Source organism: Anopheles cruzii, chromosome 3, assembly GCF_943734635.1.
Source record: "Anopheles cruzii chromosome 3, idAnoCruzAS_RS32_06, whole genome shotgun sequence".
Lineage (NCBI taxonomy): Eukaryota > Metazoa > Arthropoda > Insecta > Diptera > Culicidae > Anopheles > Anopheles cruzii.
In genome coordinates this window covers 65,381,624-65,395,659 of record NC_069145.1, presented here as the reverse complement: position 1 = coordinate 65,395,659, position 14,036 = coordinate 65,381,624, and the positions used below count along the sequence as shown (strand labels likewise).

Genomic DNA, 14,036 nt, shown 5'->3' with positions numbered 1-14,036 from the left:
AAGCCGGCCCGAATGACAAAACACAACAAACCGGACTCCGAACTATGGATTTACTGTTTCCGTCCGTTTATAGCCCCACCGGGTTTCTAATCAGCCCGGGGCAAGGACATCTGTGCTTGATTTTCAACGTCCTACAGTACACCTTCCATCGGATACGTTTGATTCAAGCTTCAAGCACGTTGAGCATAGCACGCGTCCGGCAGGAAAAACCTTTCGTTCCGAAAACGGAACCCAGTGGAACTTTGGGGTCACTAATGAAAAATGTTATCTTCATCACCCTCAGTTCCAAAGGCCGGATCTAGAAAAAGGTCCCGATAACACGGAACCCCTTGATTTACATATTTTCCATTCTCCGCACGCAACCGACCGGTTAGCCGTTTCCAATGCACTTACCTTCTTCGCTGGGCTGGGGTGCTGTCGGAACCATCCCGGCCCCAAAGTAAATCAGTGCAAAGCGATTGTATTGCCTAAAATTACCACAAGAATTTATTTTCACCGATAAACTCGCACTACACAGCAATATTTGTTTTCCGTTAAGTTGTTACAATATGTTGTGGCACACGATCACTAATTCTTTGTTTATTTGATTCGACGAAACCGATATAGTGTAACTAAAGTGACTCGGTTCTACTAGGTAGTACATTACTGCTTTACCAGCAGAGCAAAGGGCCGGCGTCGCCCGGCACCCTTTGTGATATCGTTTTTTGTGTTTATCAACATCCTAAATGTTTAACTTTCGCGACATGAACAACCGAATGAGTATTCGCTTGGTGCAAGGTCTTATTAAGGTCTCAAGGTGTACTTCCAGTTCCAAAGCCCGGCTTGATCATCTTTGAGATGTTTTCAATTGACATCGCTTTTCGTACAGCGAAAGTACTCAGGTACCGGTGCGAATGTCTTCATCGGGTCGGGTCCCAGCTGGCTTTCGTGAGCATTATCACACCGTATTGGTTAATTGTCTTTTCGACGCACGTTTTAGTCGTGTGCGTTGCGCGGAAAGACGGACGTATCGATACTCCTTTTCACGCTGCTCGTGGCGAGGGTGCTGAAAGTGCATATGGTCACCAATTAATCACAGATTGTGGAGTTCTTCCCGTCCACTCTAGCCCTTCGGCGCGGTGCTCAGCTCTTCCGGTTGTGTGTTACATGCGTTAGTACATGCGGTTTGTTACATGTGGCATGTAGAGTGCGCTGTTCTACGTCTGGTCCCCCGCAACATGTGATCTTAGATTACTTAGTCTGTATCGTAGAGTTGTATTGCTTTGCCTGGTTCTGGGGTTTTGTATATTGTTGATTTCTTCAATTCGTACGTTTCGCGTACGGAGCGACTTCAAGTATGGCAGTACTGTTTGGCCTCTGCACTCAGCGCATCGAATTCCGACTGCATCAGCTTCTGGCACCGCTCCGTGAGCGCATTGACGTCCGCCTTGGTCATACCCTTGGTCGGAATTTCCGGCAAAATGTTTATTATCACGCGGCCCCGTCCGAAGCGCTTCCGTTTGTGGTCGAGAAAGTGATACTTCGACACCACCACCGGCTGGATGATGGACTGGGCGTCGACGGCCACATGAAACGCGCCCTTCTTGAACGGCAACAGGGTGTCGCTATCGTGCCGCGTTCCTTCCGGGAAAATGGCCAGCTTGAGCTAGAATAAGGCGCACATAGAGTCGTTTGCAAAAAATCAATCCCAAACCAATCCGTTCCGTTCCGTCTACATACGTGGTCTTTGGTGATGGCGACCGTCTCCCGTTTCATTACGTCCTTCGCTGAGGCCAAGTTTTGACGATCGATAAACACGACTCCCACGAGGTAGGAGGCGATTCCGAACGGCAGCACGTAAAACAGCTCCTTCTTCACCACAGGCACTATGTTACGGAACTCACGCAACAAGCGTGACAACACTGCGAACGAGGTAGTCAGCAAAAAAACTTCTTTGCAAATCTGTTTACTTATTTACGCGAACCCTTTCGCCGAGGGCCGAGGAATCAATGGTACCCTTAGCACAGGGGATACTTACTCACTATATCGATTGCGCTTTGATGATTGAGCAGAACGACCCCACCGTTGCGTACGTTTATGTTCTCCTGTCCGCGGATTTCATACTCGACGCCAAACGCACGGATAAACAGACACGCCACGATTCCTGGAACACTGCAACGATAAACCAAAAGCGATCAAACGATCAATAAATAATGCGTACGAGTTATCGGAACCCACAACATTGTCACAACACATTGGTACTTACAGCGCATTCAGCGGCCAACGAGGCTTGAAGAGAAACAACGGAATCGGCACAACCAGCACCAAAAAGGACATTAGCAAAACAATGAACATTTTTACGCGATACTTGACGGAAGCGGACAGCATGCTTCCGATCACGAGCGCCACCAGCACCTGCAGCGTTAGGCTGCTGAGGAAGACGTTCTGGAAAACGGACCGAAACGAGCAGGATGACTGTTAGTTTTTTGTTTCTGCAGGACACATAGACAAAACGAATGGATGATAAGTTTTAAAAAGACCCCACGTTCTGGACGCTCAGTTTTTCCTCGGCAACTTTCCATTTCGCAAAGCAACAACGATGGGCAAAAGCTGAGACATCGGTAGTTCTACAAGAAGGGACAGCACAATATGCTCAGAAGTATACAATATATGCCAACCATGTCAAGGACCACATAAAAGTAATCTACTTCAGCGTTCAGTACATCGCATTCCTCTTCGTGAAGGTGCTGATAAAAAGCAGACGCCGACAGACGATAAGCGATGCACTAAGAGCACGACGTGGTGGAGTGCGGTGACACTTCATCATTCGCGTTAGCCCTCTCCCTGAACGTCTGATAACGTTGGTCATTCCAAGAGTGGAGTGCGTTCCGCTTGGCCCAGCTATCTCCTTAACTCGGCGGTGCACGGCGAGCTACGGCAAAAAAGGCGCACTTTGGCGCATGATCGTATTTAACCGTAATCGAAAATCACCCTTAGCCTTAAGCTTAAGCTGCTCTGTGACGCGCGGGCAGGATTTGAGGTTTGAACGAATGACAAATCAGTAATGGACCCCCCTCCCGTTTCGGCTAGATCGTAATCACGCTCCGCGGAAGATTACAAAATAATCGCCGAACACCGCAAAAGCGAAGGTGAAACAATGAGGAAATGATTTCCCTCCGGGCCTTGGGCGGCCACCACTAAGCCCTGCGATCCGTCCAACAGATGTGTAAACAGCGACGTCACGACGTCAGCCCGTTCTGGAGCCGAATGAAAAACTAACTGTTTCCAGGGTAGATAAACGCTAACGAGTAAGTCCATAGTTTTTTGTGCCACACTTTGTCTACCATTTAGCATTTAGCTGAACGGCCATTGATTGCTGAGAAAAGTACCGACTTTCCCCTTTGAAACGTTTTTTGTTGATCATAAACGGAAGCAAGGCGCTTTACGCTCCAGACCAGAATGCACTCGATAACGCGCGTAGACTAGTAACATTCAGTATGTACACCCTGGCGCCTCGTGATCCCGAGGAAGTAATGCCGGCCACGATGGCCATCCTAAGACTCATGGGCCTCGCTAAGGATCGGGCAACGTGTGGCTGGCAAAAGTACTGCATACTGGCGGTCTACACCGTGGTGCTGCTAATCCCCAAGACATGCTTCGAGTATCCCGGCATCGGCGCAATGATCCGTGGCATCGGGGAGCTGGTTTTCCAAACTAACATCTACATGGGCTTATTTTTGTTAGCATACCAGTTCGGCCACTACCGGCGCCTGCTGGAGGTGATCCAGTCCTGTGTCTCGTTTGGTGAGTGGTAGCAGTGCAATGGTGTGAAGCTTGTTTAAGTTACCGCCACATTTCCTTTTCTAGTGTTTCTGTCCAGAGCAGAGGAGTTGCCAGCGCGACACCTGATTCGATTGAACCGCCGAATACACGCAGTCTCGGTGCTGTATTGCATGTACATCGTCGGAACGGCCATCTTCTACTGGACGTCGCCGTTGGTTTCTACTTACCGAGCGCTGCTCGAAGCCCGGGCCAGAAACGCGTCCACCACATCCGTAACGTTCAACCTGATTCTAGAGGAAACCTTTTACTCGCTCGATAATCGGCACTCCATCAAGGGCTACACCATCTTCAATGGCTGTATGCTTGTGTTCGTAGTTTTCTCCTGCTATACCAACGTGGCCAAACTGCTGCCGATCCTCAGCACGATCACCTACTGTAGCGCCCTGTTCCGGGTGCTTGCGATGCAGATTCGTGAGCTTGATCAAGTGCCGAGCGAAGAACGCGACCTAGCGTTGCGGAATGTCTTGACGCAGCACAACCAAACCTTACGGCAAGTTCGAGTCCCGAGCAAGCCTGTTTCGGATTGTAACTGTTTCCGCTTACAGATGTGCCGAGCTGCTGGATGTAACTGTTGGTCCTGTCATGGCGTTGCAGTTAATGTGCTGTGTCGGTACGTGGTGTGTCGGCATCCTCTACATTGTGTTTGTGGTGAGTCCTCGAGATCGAAGCGAATGCAAAGTGCCCCCCCCCGATTGAAGTGAGCCTTTTGAGCAGGGTTTCGACGCGAACACGATCAACGTGGTACTGTTGATACTCAACATCACCTTCGAGACGTACGGTTACTGCTACCTGGGATCGAACCTGTCCTCGCAAGCGGCCAACATCGCCACCACAGCATACCAGGTACGGTGGGAAACGTATTCGTTGAGCCACCAAAGAGCACTGCAAATGATCATCGCCCGTGGCCAGCGTCGGTCCCAGCTAACGGCGGGCGGAATGTTTGCCATGAACGTGGAAATGTTTGCTAAAGTAAATTTGGAACAAGATACAACGCACTTTCAGAGACCATAATTCATCTCTGTTATCTTCGGTAGGTGGTCAAAACGTCATACTCGATCTTCGTGGTTTTAAAGGACTCCGTGTGAAGATGGTGTGTTCCGAATCGATTCACGACCCGTAAAAAGTACAGGCAAATAAAATAGCAAATAAATAATGTAACATTCGAGGAGAATCCTTCGAGCTCCATATCTTGGGTTGGCATAAAGTGCACAACGGTTGTAAACAAGTGCCCCAATTATCTTCACTCCCGCACAACGCTCGCCCCCCCGGAAGCCTCGGTAAGGTAAACAGAAGCGGACCAGATTGGGACCCCGCAGCAATGTATGTTTATTTTCTCATGCCAAGGTTGTCAGTCTAAATTACACGTTTGACATAACGGTTTGATGAACGTCGGACATTGGACAACTGCATATAACACCGAGAGAACGAGTTCTGCGGTCTATAAGACGTTGATACGGCATTGATCCAGGACGCATTAGGATGGTGAATATCGGTCCGAGCGATAAAACGGCCGTCATGCCGCTCATCCTGCGCCTGCTGCAGGTGATCGGCGTGTGGGGAGAACGGCGGAACCGTTACCGGTACGTCCTGGTGTTTATCTCGTACTGTCTGGGGATTGTGCTGCCAAAGCTGCTGTTTGGCTATCCGTCGCTCGAAGCCACCATCCGCGGCTACACGGAACTGATCCTTGAGACGAATGTCTTTTGCGGCATGCTGATGTTCTACCTGCGCTACAATCACTTCGAGCTCTTGGTGCTCGAGCTACGGGAGTTCGCCGAGATCGGTTAGGCCCTGGACACGACGGGTTTGAGCTTACTCTTGACTGACTGTTTGATTTTTCGAGGCAGTGTTTCGCGAGCACCAACCTGCAATCATCAGGCAGTACCTCACCGCGCACAACTGTCGCATTCACAAGTACACCCTGTTCTACTGCATCTACATGGTCTGCTTCTGTACGGTGTTCTGCATTGCGCCCCTCTGGAGCAGCTACGGGAACTATTTCGCTTCCACAAACCGCCACGGGGTCAATGCGTCCGAGAGTCTCCAGTTCAATCTTCACCTCGAGCAAGGATTCTACGGGCTGGACAATCGATCGTCGATCGTGGGCTACAGCATCTTCACCGCGTTTATGTTGCCAATAATGTACGCCTGTGCGTACACGGCCACCACCAAGGTGCTGGCCATCTTCGACACCATCAAGTACTGCGAAACGGTGCTACGGATTGTCGTGCTGAAGGTGGAATGCCTTCGGGAGGTGCCGGCGCTCGAGCAACCGAAGGCCATATCCGAGGTACGGGAGCTGCATCAGCGCGCGTTACGGTGTGGCGAGCTACTGGAACTAGTCCTCCAACCGGTGCTCCTGATGCAGTTCGTTCTGTGCATTCTGATTTGGTGCACCATGATGCTCTATTTCACCGTTTCCGTGAGTGTGCCCCATTTGCCGTTGGGTTTGTTCCGTGTCAACATATAGTTCTTCTGTTCTTGGCATTTTCTTTCCGGCCTTTCCCCCCGCAGGGTGTGAACCTGAAGTTGATGAACATGTTTCTGCTCTTTCTCTTCGTAACGATCGAAACGCTCGGTTACTGTTACCTCGGCACGAAGCTTTCCGATGAGGTAGGCCGCCGGCCGCCCGCTTCTGCAAACAGGACAATCCTCACGATACGTTTTTGCATCCTTTCTCTCCTCTTTGATAGAGCTTCAAAGTGGGACAGTCATTGTACAACACCGATTGGTTCACGTTCGATTGTGGAGCGCAGAAGAACGTCGGATTCATGCTGATGCGCAGCCAGAACATTGTCAGACTAACGGCCGCCAAGTTCTGCTTCGTCGATATGGAACAGTTTGGAACGGTAAGTGACCACGTGGCCGGACTATGACCAGTGTGCATGTGTGTGCTATTCTCTTCCAATCCAGATGGTCAACACATCGTATTCCATCTTTGTCGTGCTGAAGGATTTATTCTAGCATGGCGAATTTTTTTCAACCACCAATCTACAACAGAATTCCGCACCAGGCAGTGATACAATTAAATGCAATAAATCACCATGTTCACGGAGTGTTTCAATTAATTCTCATTCTACTTTCCGGCGCTTGGCATGGGCAAAAAATGGCCATCAAATCTCTGACGATGGTGACGTTAGTAGACTCCAAATAATATCAATGATTCATTTTGTAGCGCCAAAGTCCTGTACTTTGAGCCCTGCTAGAGCGAAATTCAACTGCAGTGTGCTTCTGCTATTTGGACAACCGAAGCAGCTCTTCGTATAGCTTCGAATGGCCGAAGATGTTTGTCTTCCAAAAGGCAAAGTAAAAGCTACCATTTGTTATTTAATTGCTTCTCTTAATCCATCGTATCAAGTTTAAAAGACGTGCTTTAGCTTATGGTCACCGTAATTAGAAGCAATATAGGCTTGAATGAACTGTTCTCGGAAGTCGCCATATTAGCAATGCACTAAACCTGTGCACATGTCGTATTAAAGGCTTTGATCCAGGACGAGTGCTGAATACATAATAGACCACAGCTAAGAGGCACAGAGTGTTCAGTCAACAACGCTTACCATCCTTCATCCTGACACTAATCAGTACCCATCGGTGACACTGCTGCCCTCGGCACCACCACCTCAACCGGGATATCTGTTCCTGCTACAAACCGCTGGTTACCATTCCATGGGAAAGCCCCTTCTGACTATTTTTACTAAATCGCCTGCTCTCAGCCCAACCTCAGCCGAAACAACGGGTCTCGGTGGTCAAAGTGGTCCCACTACAGAAATAGTTTCACTTCCGGCCAACAACGGCCCGTGACGTGACAGTAAGCTGTGATTCAACTCGAGGTGTCCCTCTGCCGAGGTGGTGCATGTGGTACACGGAAATGAACCGCTTTCCCTTTCAGCACCTTCCTCCCGCCGTTTAGGGCTAGGATCGAAGCCAACCTACTATGCCGCCGGCTCCCCACTAGGGCGCCCCATCGAAGGAATGGAACCTTTGCCGATAGGTCGGTTGTTGACATCGTAGCACAACCGAGCACCGAAATGCCGGCCATTGGCCGTTCTAATTATATCGTCACCAAATACCGCTTGACTCGCGACCAGAGCACGATCTGCCGCCGGTATTTTGACTCGCCGACAATGTTTTCGCATCTTGACGGTGAAACGGTTCTCTCGGAGGGGCGCGAAGTATTTACAGCGAAAAGGCGTAATTTCTAGATCCATTATGGCGGCCACGTTGGGGCCACTCTATAAATAAAGGGGCAGTTTAGGTTTAACTTCGCGTTCCAGGAGAGGTCCGTGATGTGAAAGTGAAAACGGCCAAGTGGACGACATTCGGACGCCAATTCTTTCGAATGACTAGTTGGCCACGAATCAGGCGGCACACGCCTTACCGACCTATAGTCGCCGACTCTCTCAGAGTCGGGGCGTTCTTTACTTCGGTCTTCGGTCTTCGAAAAGACCAGGGTTTTCATCGTCCAGGAACTGGCACAAAATTAGGTTAGAATTAAATTGTAAATTAAGGCAGAATTGGCTTAGTATGTAAAAAGAGACGAATGGCTACTGCAGCTCACAGTCTCTATTATATACAAAAGCGAAATGGGACATACGAGTAGGAACTACTCACAAGTAAGAGGTAGGATAACCTACATAGAATGCTAATAGAGAGTCCCAAAGCCCGATAATCCTGCCCACAGGTGTAATCCGGTAGTTACGAAACTTATTACTTAACAGCTTTAAGAAGGCTGGAAGTCCCTGAGTGTCTTTAAATATTCAACCAATTCTGCAAAACCTACAATGAATTAGTTCCCAATCGATTGACACCACTACCGAACGGCAATCGACCGCAGGCCTATAGTGTTCCCCGTAGCAAATCATTTTTACCATCGTCTCATTAACTATTCCTCCCGTGAGTAGCGCCATCATCTGCGGGGTCCTCTCGTGGTCGATTGATTGTTTGGATAGCAGCACACGGGTGTCGGTTGGAATTACAGTCGTTCGCGGTCGCCGCCGCCGCCGCCGCGGTTCGTTATCACGAAGATTTGCGTTTCCGTTGTCGTTCGGGCCACTTAGCAGTAGACGCTGCTCAACTGCTCGTTTAGCATCCACAACACGCAGCTTCGCCACTCTCCGCCACATAGATTGGTTCTGCCTCAGGAAGCTTCGGGGGCACCTGATTCGTGGGCCAAGTATCGCCGGTAGATCGTTCGTTTCCGGATGGTGTACTACCACCTACTTATTGGTTCCCGCTACACGCACCGTTCGGCCTCCGGTATTGGCTGCATTAAGAGTCTCACAGCAATCGGCCCCTATTGCTTTCAGTTTGCTTGCCTCAGCTAATGACCATCCGTCGACCATCGATTATTGGTCCGCCGGTGGGTCGCTCCCGTCACATCTGTCACTTTTCTCGGAGTCCAACCTTTGAACCCTCTTTCGGATCGATTTTTCGTGGCGCGTCTCCCGGGGGCGAGAAAAGCCGAAAGAACGTATCGTGGTTCCAGTGCCGTTACGTAAAGGCAATTAATCGGAACTTCGGAATGTGCCACGACGTAACAAACGGGTTCACGAAACAGAACACGCGCAAAAACATACTACTTATCGGCGGCACCAGAGCCAATGTGTGACTTCACAACACCTTCACATTTTTGCAACCCCCTCGAGACAATGTGTCCGGGGACAGAACGCACGCACACACAAACCGCGCGCGGCCACTTCGTTCTTTGTCGTACCGAACGTGAAATTAATACGGATAAAAAAATGTGCCGCACGAACCAACACCAAACCAGCCCCTTTTACAATGTAGGAAGTGGCGGGGCGAAACAAAAGAACTGCGGCACAGCACGCGCGGGAGAAGCCGGACAACGCAATAGAAAAGAGAACGTGGATCTCACTGCAAACCCCGTTCTATTTATCTGCGTTCACCACGGAATCTGCACGAAATCGCTCTGCGAAGCGATAAAGCGACCACCTTCAAACCGGAACCGGAAAACACGTCCGAATGCTTTAACCGAAAAACGTAAAAACGTAACCCTTTGCCGATTTCATTTGGTTTCTGAGTCTCGTTACTACCAACTGACTTCGAACCTGACTCTCTCTCTGTATCTCTCTGCGCTCTCTCTTCTCTCTGTATACTGTGTTTTCTATCTCTCGTTCGCTCTCTGCCGTTGCCACCGGTGGCCAACCAATACACGCGCACACGCAATGCGCGGCACTGAATTTGCCCGCGGAATCTAATGTCACGCCGCGAACGGTGGATCGCGCCACGTGGCTATGTGAAACAGGAAATCATTCTTACGATCTACCAAAGGGTTGAACGGTGCTAGTCCTTTTAAAAAAGCCCCCCGCTTGGATCAATAAATTGCTCAATTGGGTTTACATCGGTAATTGATTGTTTCATTTCTTTCTTCATTACTTTTTCCCATTTTCCTCTTACAAATAGCTGAAAAGAAAAGGTTTGTACAGCATTTTTTTGATGAAATCATTAAACTCATGATCATCTGGATCGTGCATCCCGTACTTTAGCAAAATGTTTAAGGAGAATCCTTGTCAACATCCAATGATTATTTTCAGTAACGTGCGCCACAGTGATCTGATGTCGATCTTGGATTTCGTGTACAGTGGCGAGACGATCGTCGAGGAGGATCAGCTAGCATCGTTTCTCCACACGGCGGAATTGTTGTCTATCCAGACGTTAAGCAATGGCTTTGACAAACCACAGACACAACAGCAGCACACGGGGACGTCTGTCTCCAACACCCAGCCCGCGGAGACCGCGGGGCTGGAAGACCTTGATCCGATCACGATCAAGGATTCGCCGCCTCGCCCTGTGTCCAACACAAACATCATCGATCAACAGACGAACGTTCCCATATCCTTGGCACAAAAGCAGACGATTCGCTTACGGCAACAGCAAACACTTCCAAAGCCTCAAATTCAACCACGCTTCAAACGTACTGCTCAAACGAAAGCTACAGTAGTGGAAAAAGAAGACAAAAGTGTACTCCTACTAAAAAAGGTGAAGTTGCAGCGTTCTGTTACTTCGCAATCGGCAGCCGACACCGAACCGAGAAATACAACACAAGATCGAATTGTTGTCGGTCCAGACGATACGCAATTGTACCTGCTTCGACCCAAAAAGAAGTCGCCAGGGGATTAAATGACGATCCAAGATCGAACTAAGCACCTCAAAAACACGGCATTCCAGCTAGTACGTGTCTCAAGTTATCACATCTCAAGATCTCAAGAAGATCGAATCGAAGATCCTTTATTGCTTTGCATATCCACTATTGGAGCTCTGTTGCGTTCAAAACATTAACGTAAAACAAAATTTTATGTGAAACAAGTGTTTTTGAAGTCTCAATCCGGTGTCAGGACATTTATCTCGACGAGAGTTAGGAATTGATTCACTTCATCTTTTCTTTGGGTTGCTGGGTTTAATCGAGTTCTTCCCAGGCAGCATTTTTTTAACACAACACTGTGCAAACCATTAGCGCATCGATCGGGCCAAGCCCAACGTGAATCGCTTCAATAGACAGAACCATGAACGATGAGACACCAATACTTCAAGCAAAAAAGAATGGAGAATTTTGGCTTGTTGCGCCGAAAAGATACGACAAGAAGCTGTCCTAGCAATGATCTTGTACCATAATTGCCACAAGCCAAATCTTTTCGTTTGTAAACCTCTAGCTCGCGAAATGCAGAACTGCGAACATGCGACTTCAGTCATGGGATCCGTAGTCCCGTACAAATATCGCACCAAGCTGTAGGACGGGCCATTTGAATAAATCGGGTGCTGCAACAGTGGAGCACCTGCACGCCCAGTAAATCAATCGTTTCCACGCGATTGAAACACAACGTGATTGCTAACATTAGGCGTCGGTTGTTTATTTGCTTTAATACTTAATTTGTTTGACTTCTCTCGTCACGCCATTTGCAATTCGGTCAGTTCGTTTTTCGTAAAACCAGCAGTACACGGTGATGAAATACCTAAACCTTTACTGAGGCACGCTTCAAAACAGGAATCAATATTTATTGTTAAGCTTTCTATCCGTTTTGGCACCTTCCAAAATACACGTTTCGCGTTCTTCTGAATGCTTACTTCGTTTTCTTACCCTCGTACACGGTGAACCGTGGCCTGTCGGTGCCAACCCACCGTGGGTTCTTCAGGCCCGCGTCAATCTCCCGATTGATCTCCTCGTACCGCGCCAGCATTACGTTTCGCGTCCGTTCGATCAGCTGGTCGAGATCGTCCTTCGTGAGGCCTTTGGTGGGAATCGCCTCGAGTGCGTCGATAATCACATGGCCGTCGTCGAAGATGTGCTTCTTCGCCTGAATGAAGTACATGTGCGAAAAAACCACCGGGATGATCGGCACCTGGGCTTCGATGGCCGTGTGGAAAGCGCCTTTCTTAAACGGCAGCATCCCCCGCTCCGGGTACCGGGTGCCCTCCGGGTAAATGTACATTTTGGCACCACCGCCGGCCTCCGTCATCATGCGCTTGCACCGATCGAACGTACGCATCGCCGACGGACGATCTTTGCGATTGATAAACTGAAGCCCGGAGAGCCAGGCAGCCGGTCCGAACGGGAAGAGATAGAGAATTTCCTTCTTGGCAATGGCGATGACACTATGCAGTATCTCCCACAGGATCATCATTCCTGGAAAAAACGATACAGTTATGTTAGGCAACTTTAATGATTCATACACCGATTTAGAACAAGAACCTCAACTAGTCCTTACTTCGGTTCACACCATCACGTTAGAAAAACTTTACGTAACACCGACACAAGCACGTAGGTCGCCCATGCTCTCCCTTAATCAAAATGCAATAAAGCCCGCCCCAGCCACACCAAAACAAAACCCCATTGGCTTCCGTTGCAACCCCCACTCGCAGGGCCTCGTATCCAAAGTCCAACCGGCGGCCGGCAATCGGCAATCATGTTATCGAACACGCGAGTTCATTTTGACTAGAAATATACTGATAAACTTTCCCGAACGATAACACGCGGCAATGGTGAACCTCAACATCAGCCGAGGGTGTGGCGCAGGTGTGGCAGATTAGTCTCCTCGGCTTAATCTCCAACTACTCACCGAGTATATCCATCGACGATTGGTGGTTCGTGAGAACGATCGCACCTTTAGCTTGGCGCAAAATTTGTGCATTCCGCAGCTCCCAAGTGATGCCGAGCAATTTTGAGGCACGCGCCATTATTGTGGCGATGATCCTGCGGAAAAGGAACCTAAAAGTGAGGATGACCGGCGAAAAACGGGCGACTTCCGGCTACTCACCGACAGTTGTCGATGCTGCGCGCCCTCAGCATGGCAAACGGTGCAAACAGGACGGTAAAGGACTGGGTCGCAAAGTAGATCATGCCGTACTTGCTGTAGTACTTGAGTTTGTTTCCTCGTTGGCCCAGTTTAGATAGGACGGTCAGCGTCACGAAGATTCCCAGACAAGTGGCCCACGCGTACATGTACCACTTGACGATCCATCCTGATGGTGGTCCGAAGAAATCGACCCGGAAACGGATAGAAAGAAAGTTCGATTGTCGTTCGCCTTTCTTTCGCTTGCCTTACCTAAACTGCACAGAAAACATTCGACCATCTTGCGTCGCTCGGGTTGTGCCCACCAGCAAGTACCGCCATCAACTAAAGCACCCGGCGGCTATCAGCCGAGGGTCGCGCCATTCAATCGGGGCCCTCAACGAAAATGATACCCGAAATTGAACAATCTGATAATCAGCATCGGGGCATGACGTACTCTTGATAAGACGTTTCGTGACGCCGGGTAGTTAGTGGCACACCTTCTCCGATGGCGGTCAGTGGTCAGACGAGGCCGAAGGTCAGCTAAATACATGCAAAGCAAAATTACCCTTCCACACGGAGAGCGCGCTCGCGGTTAGACGTTTATTCGAAACACATGTGGGATCTAAATATACATTTTTACATTAATTTATTCGTTATAATTTGGCGACGGTGACGAGAGCGCGGAACGCCGATTAGATTGGCCAACAGAAACGGTAGGACAGGCTAGCAAGTTAGGGGCAAAACAAACAAGTAATACAGTCGCTTTCGAACGCACGACAGGATGTGATCGGAGAAAAGGGTTGGCGCACGTTGGCGCTAAGTCTCTGTGCTGTCCTTCACGATGGACACGATACTTGCCTACAGTTTGCGGTTATAAATTAATAGATACTATTCACTAAACTGACACTAAATTATCGCTTTCTA

At 49.2% G+C, this 14,036-nt stretch overlaps 3 protein-coding genes across 3 annotated transcripts; 1 reads left to right on the top strand and 2 right to left on the bottom strand.

Moving 5' to 3' along the window:
- Positions 1-471: 471 nt before the first annotated feature.
- On the bottom strand, positions 472-9,566 carry LOC128274343 (1-acyl-sn-glycerol-3-phosphate acyltransferase beta-like). The gene is made up of 5 exons (XM_053012506.1): positions 8,691-9,566; positions 2,246-2,424; positions 2,018-2,151; positions 1,720-1,901; positions 472-1,645 (listed from the first exon to the last, which is right to left on the bottom strand). The coding sequence occupies exons 1-5, from the start codon at positions 8,943-8,945 to the stop codon at positions 1,331-1,333; spliced, it is 1,065 nt and encodes a 354-aa protein (XP_052868466.1). The 5' UTR covers positions 8,946-9,566; the 3' UTR covers positions 472-1,330.
- Positions 9,567-10,332: 766 nt separating this feature from the next.
- LOC128270806 (transcription factor GAGA-like) lies at positions 10,333-11,572 on the top strand. Its single transcript, XM_053008226.1, has 2 exons — positions 10,333-10,756; positions 11,493-11,572. The coding sequence occupies exons 1-2, from the start codon at positions 10,333-10,335 to the stop codon at positions 11,570-11,572; spliced, it is 504 nt and encodes a 167-aa protein (XP_052864186.1).
- Positions 11,573-11,900: 328 nt separating this feature from the next.
- Positions 11,901-13,410, bottom strand: LOC128270805 (1-acyl-sn-glycerol-3-phosphate acyltransferase beta-like). The gene is made up of 4 exons (XM_053008225.1): positions 13,383-13,410; positions 13,095-13,299; positions 12,897-13,030; positions 11,901-12,463 (listed from the first exon to the last, which is right to left on the bottom strand). Exons 1-4 carry the CDS (start codon positions 13,408-13,410, stop codon positions 11,901-11,903), a joined length of 930 nt encoding a protein of 309 aa, XP_052864185.1.
- Between the last annotated feature and the right edge of the window lie 626 nt (positions 13,411-14,036).

Excerpts from the sequence above, each read along its gene's own strand:
- LOC128274343 (XM_053012506.1), bottom strand. The coding sequence starts at position 8,945 with ATGTGGCGGAGAGTGGCGAAGCTGCGTGTTGTGGATGCTAAACGAGCA. Across the intron at positions 2,425-8,690 it reads GAATAGTTAATGAGACGATG|AACGTCTTCCTCAGCAGCCT; the intron begins GTAAAAATGATT and ends TCCGTTTTCCAG. Across the intron at positions 2,152-2,245 it reads CGTTGGCCGCTGAATGCGCT|TGTTCCAGGAATCGTGGCGT; the intron begins GTAAGTACCAAT and ends TTATCGTTGCAG.
- LOC128270806 (XM_053008226.1), top strand. The coding sequence starts at position 10,333 with ATGTTTAAGGAGAATCCTTGTCAACATCCAATGATTATTTTCAGTAAC. Across the intron at positions 10,757-11,492 it reads AATTCAACCACGCTTCAAAC|CTCGCGAAATGCAGAACTGC; the intron begins GTACTGCTCAAA and ends GTAAACCTCTAG.
- LOC128270805 (XM_053008225.1), bottom strand. The coding sequence starts at position 13,410 with ATGGTCGAATGTTTTCTGTGCAGTTTAG. Across the intron at positions 13,300-13,382 it reads ATGTTTTCTGTGCAGTTTAG|GATGGATCGTCAAGTGGTAC; the intron begins GTAAGGCAAGCG and ends GACCACCATCAG. Across the intron at positions 12,464-12,896 it reads ATCGTCGATGGATATACTCG|GAATGATGATCCTGTGGGAG; the intron begins GTGAGTAGTTGG and ends CGTTTTTTCCAG.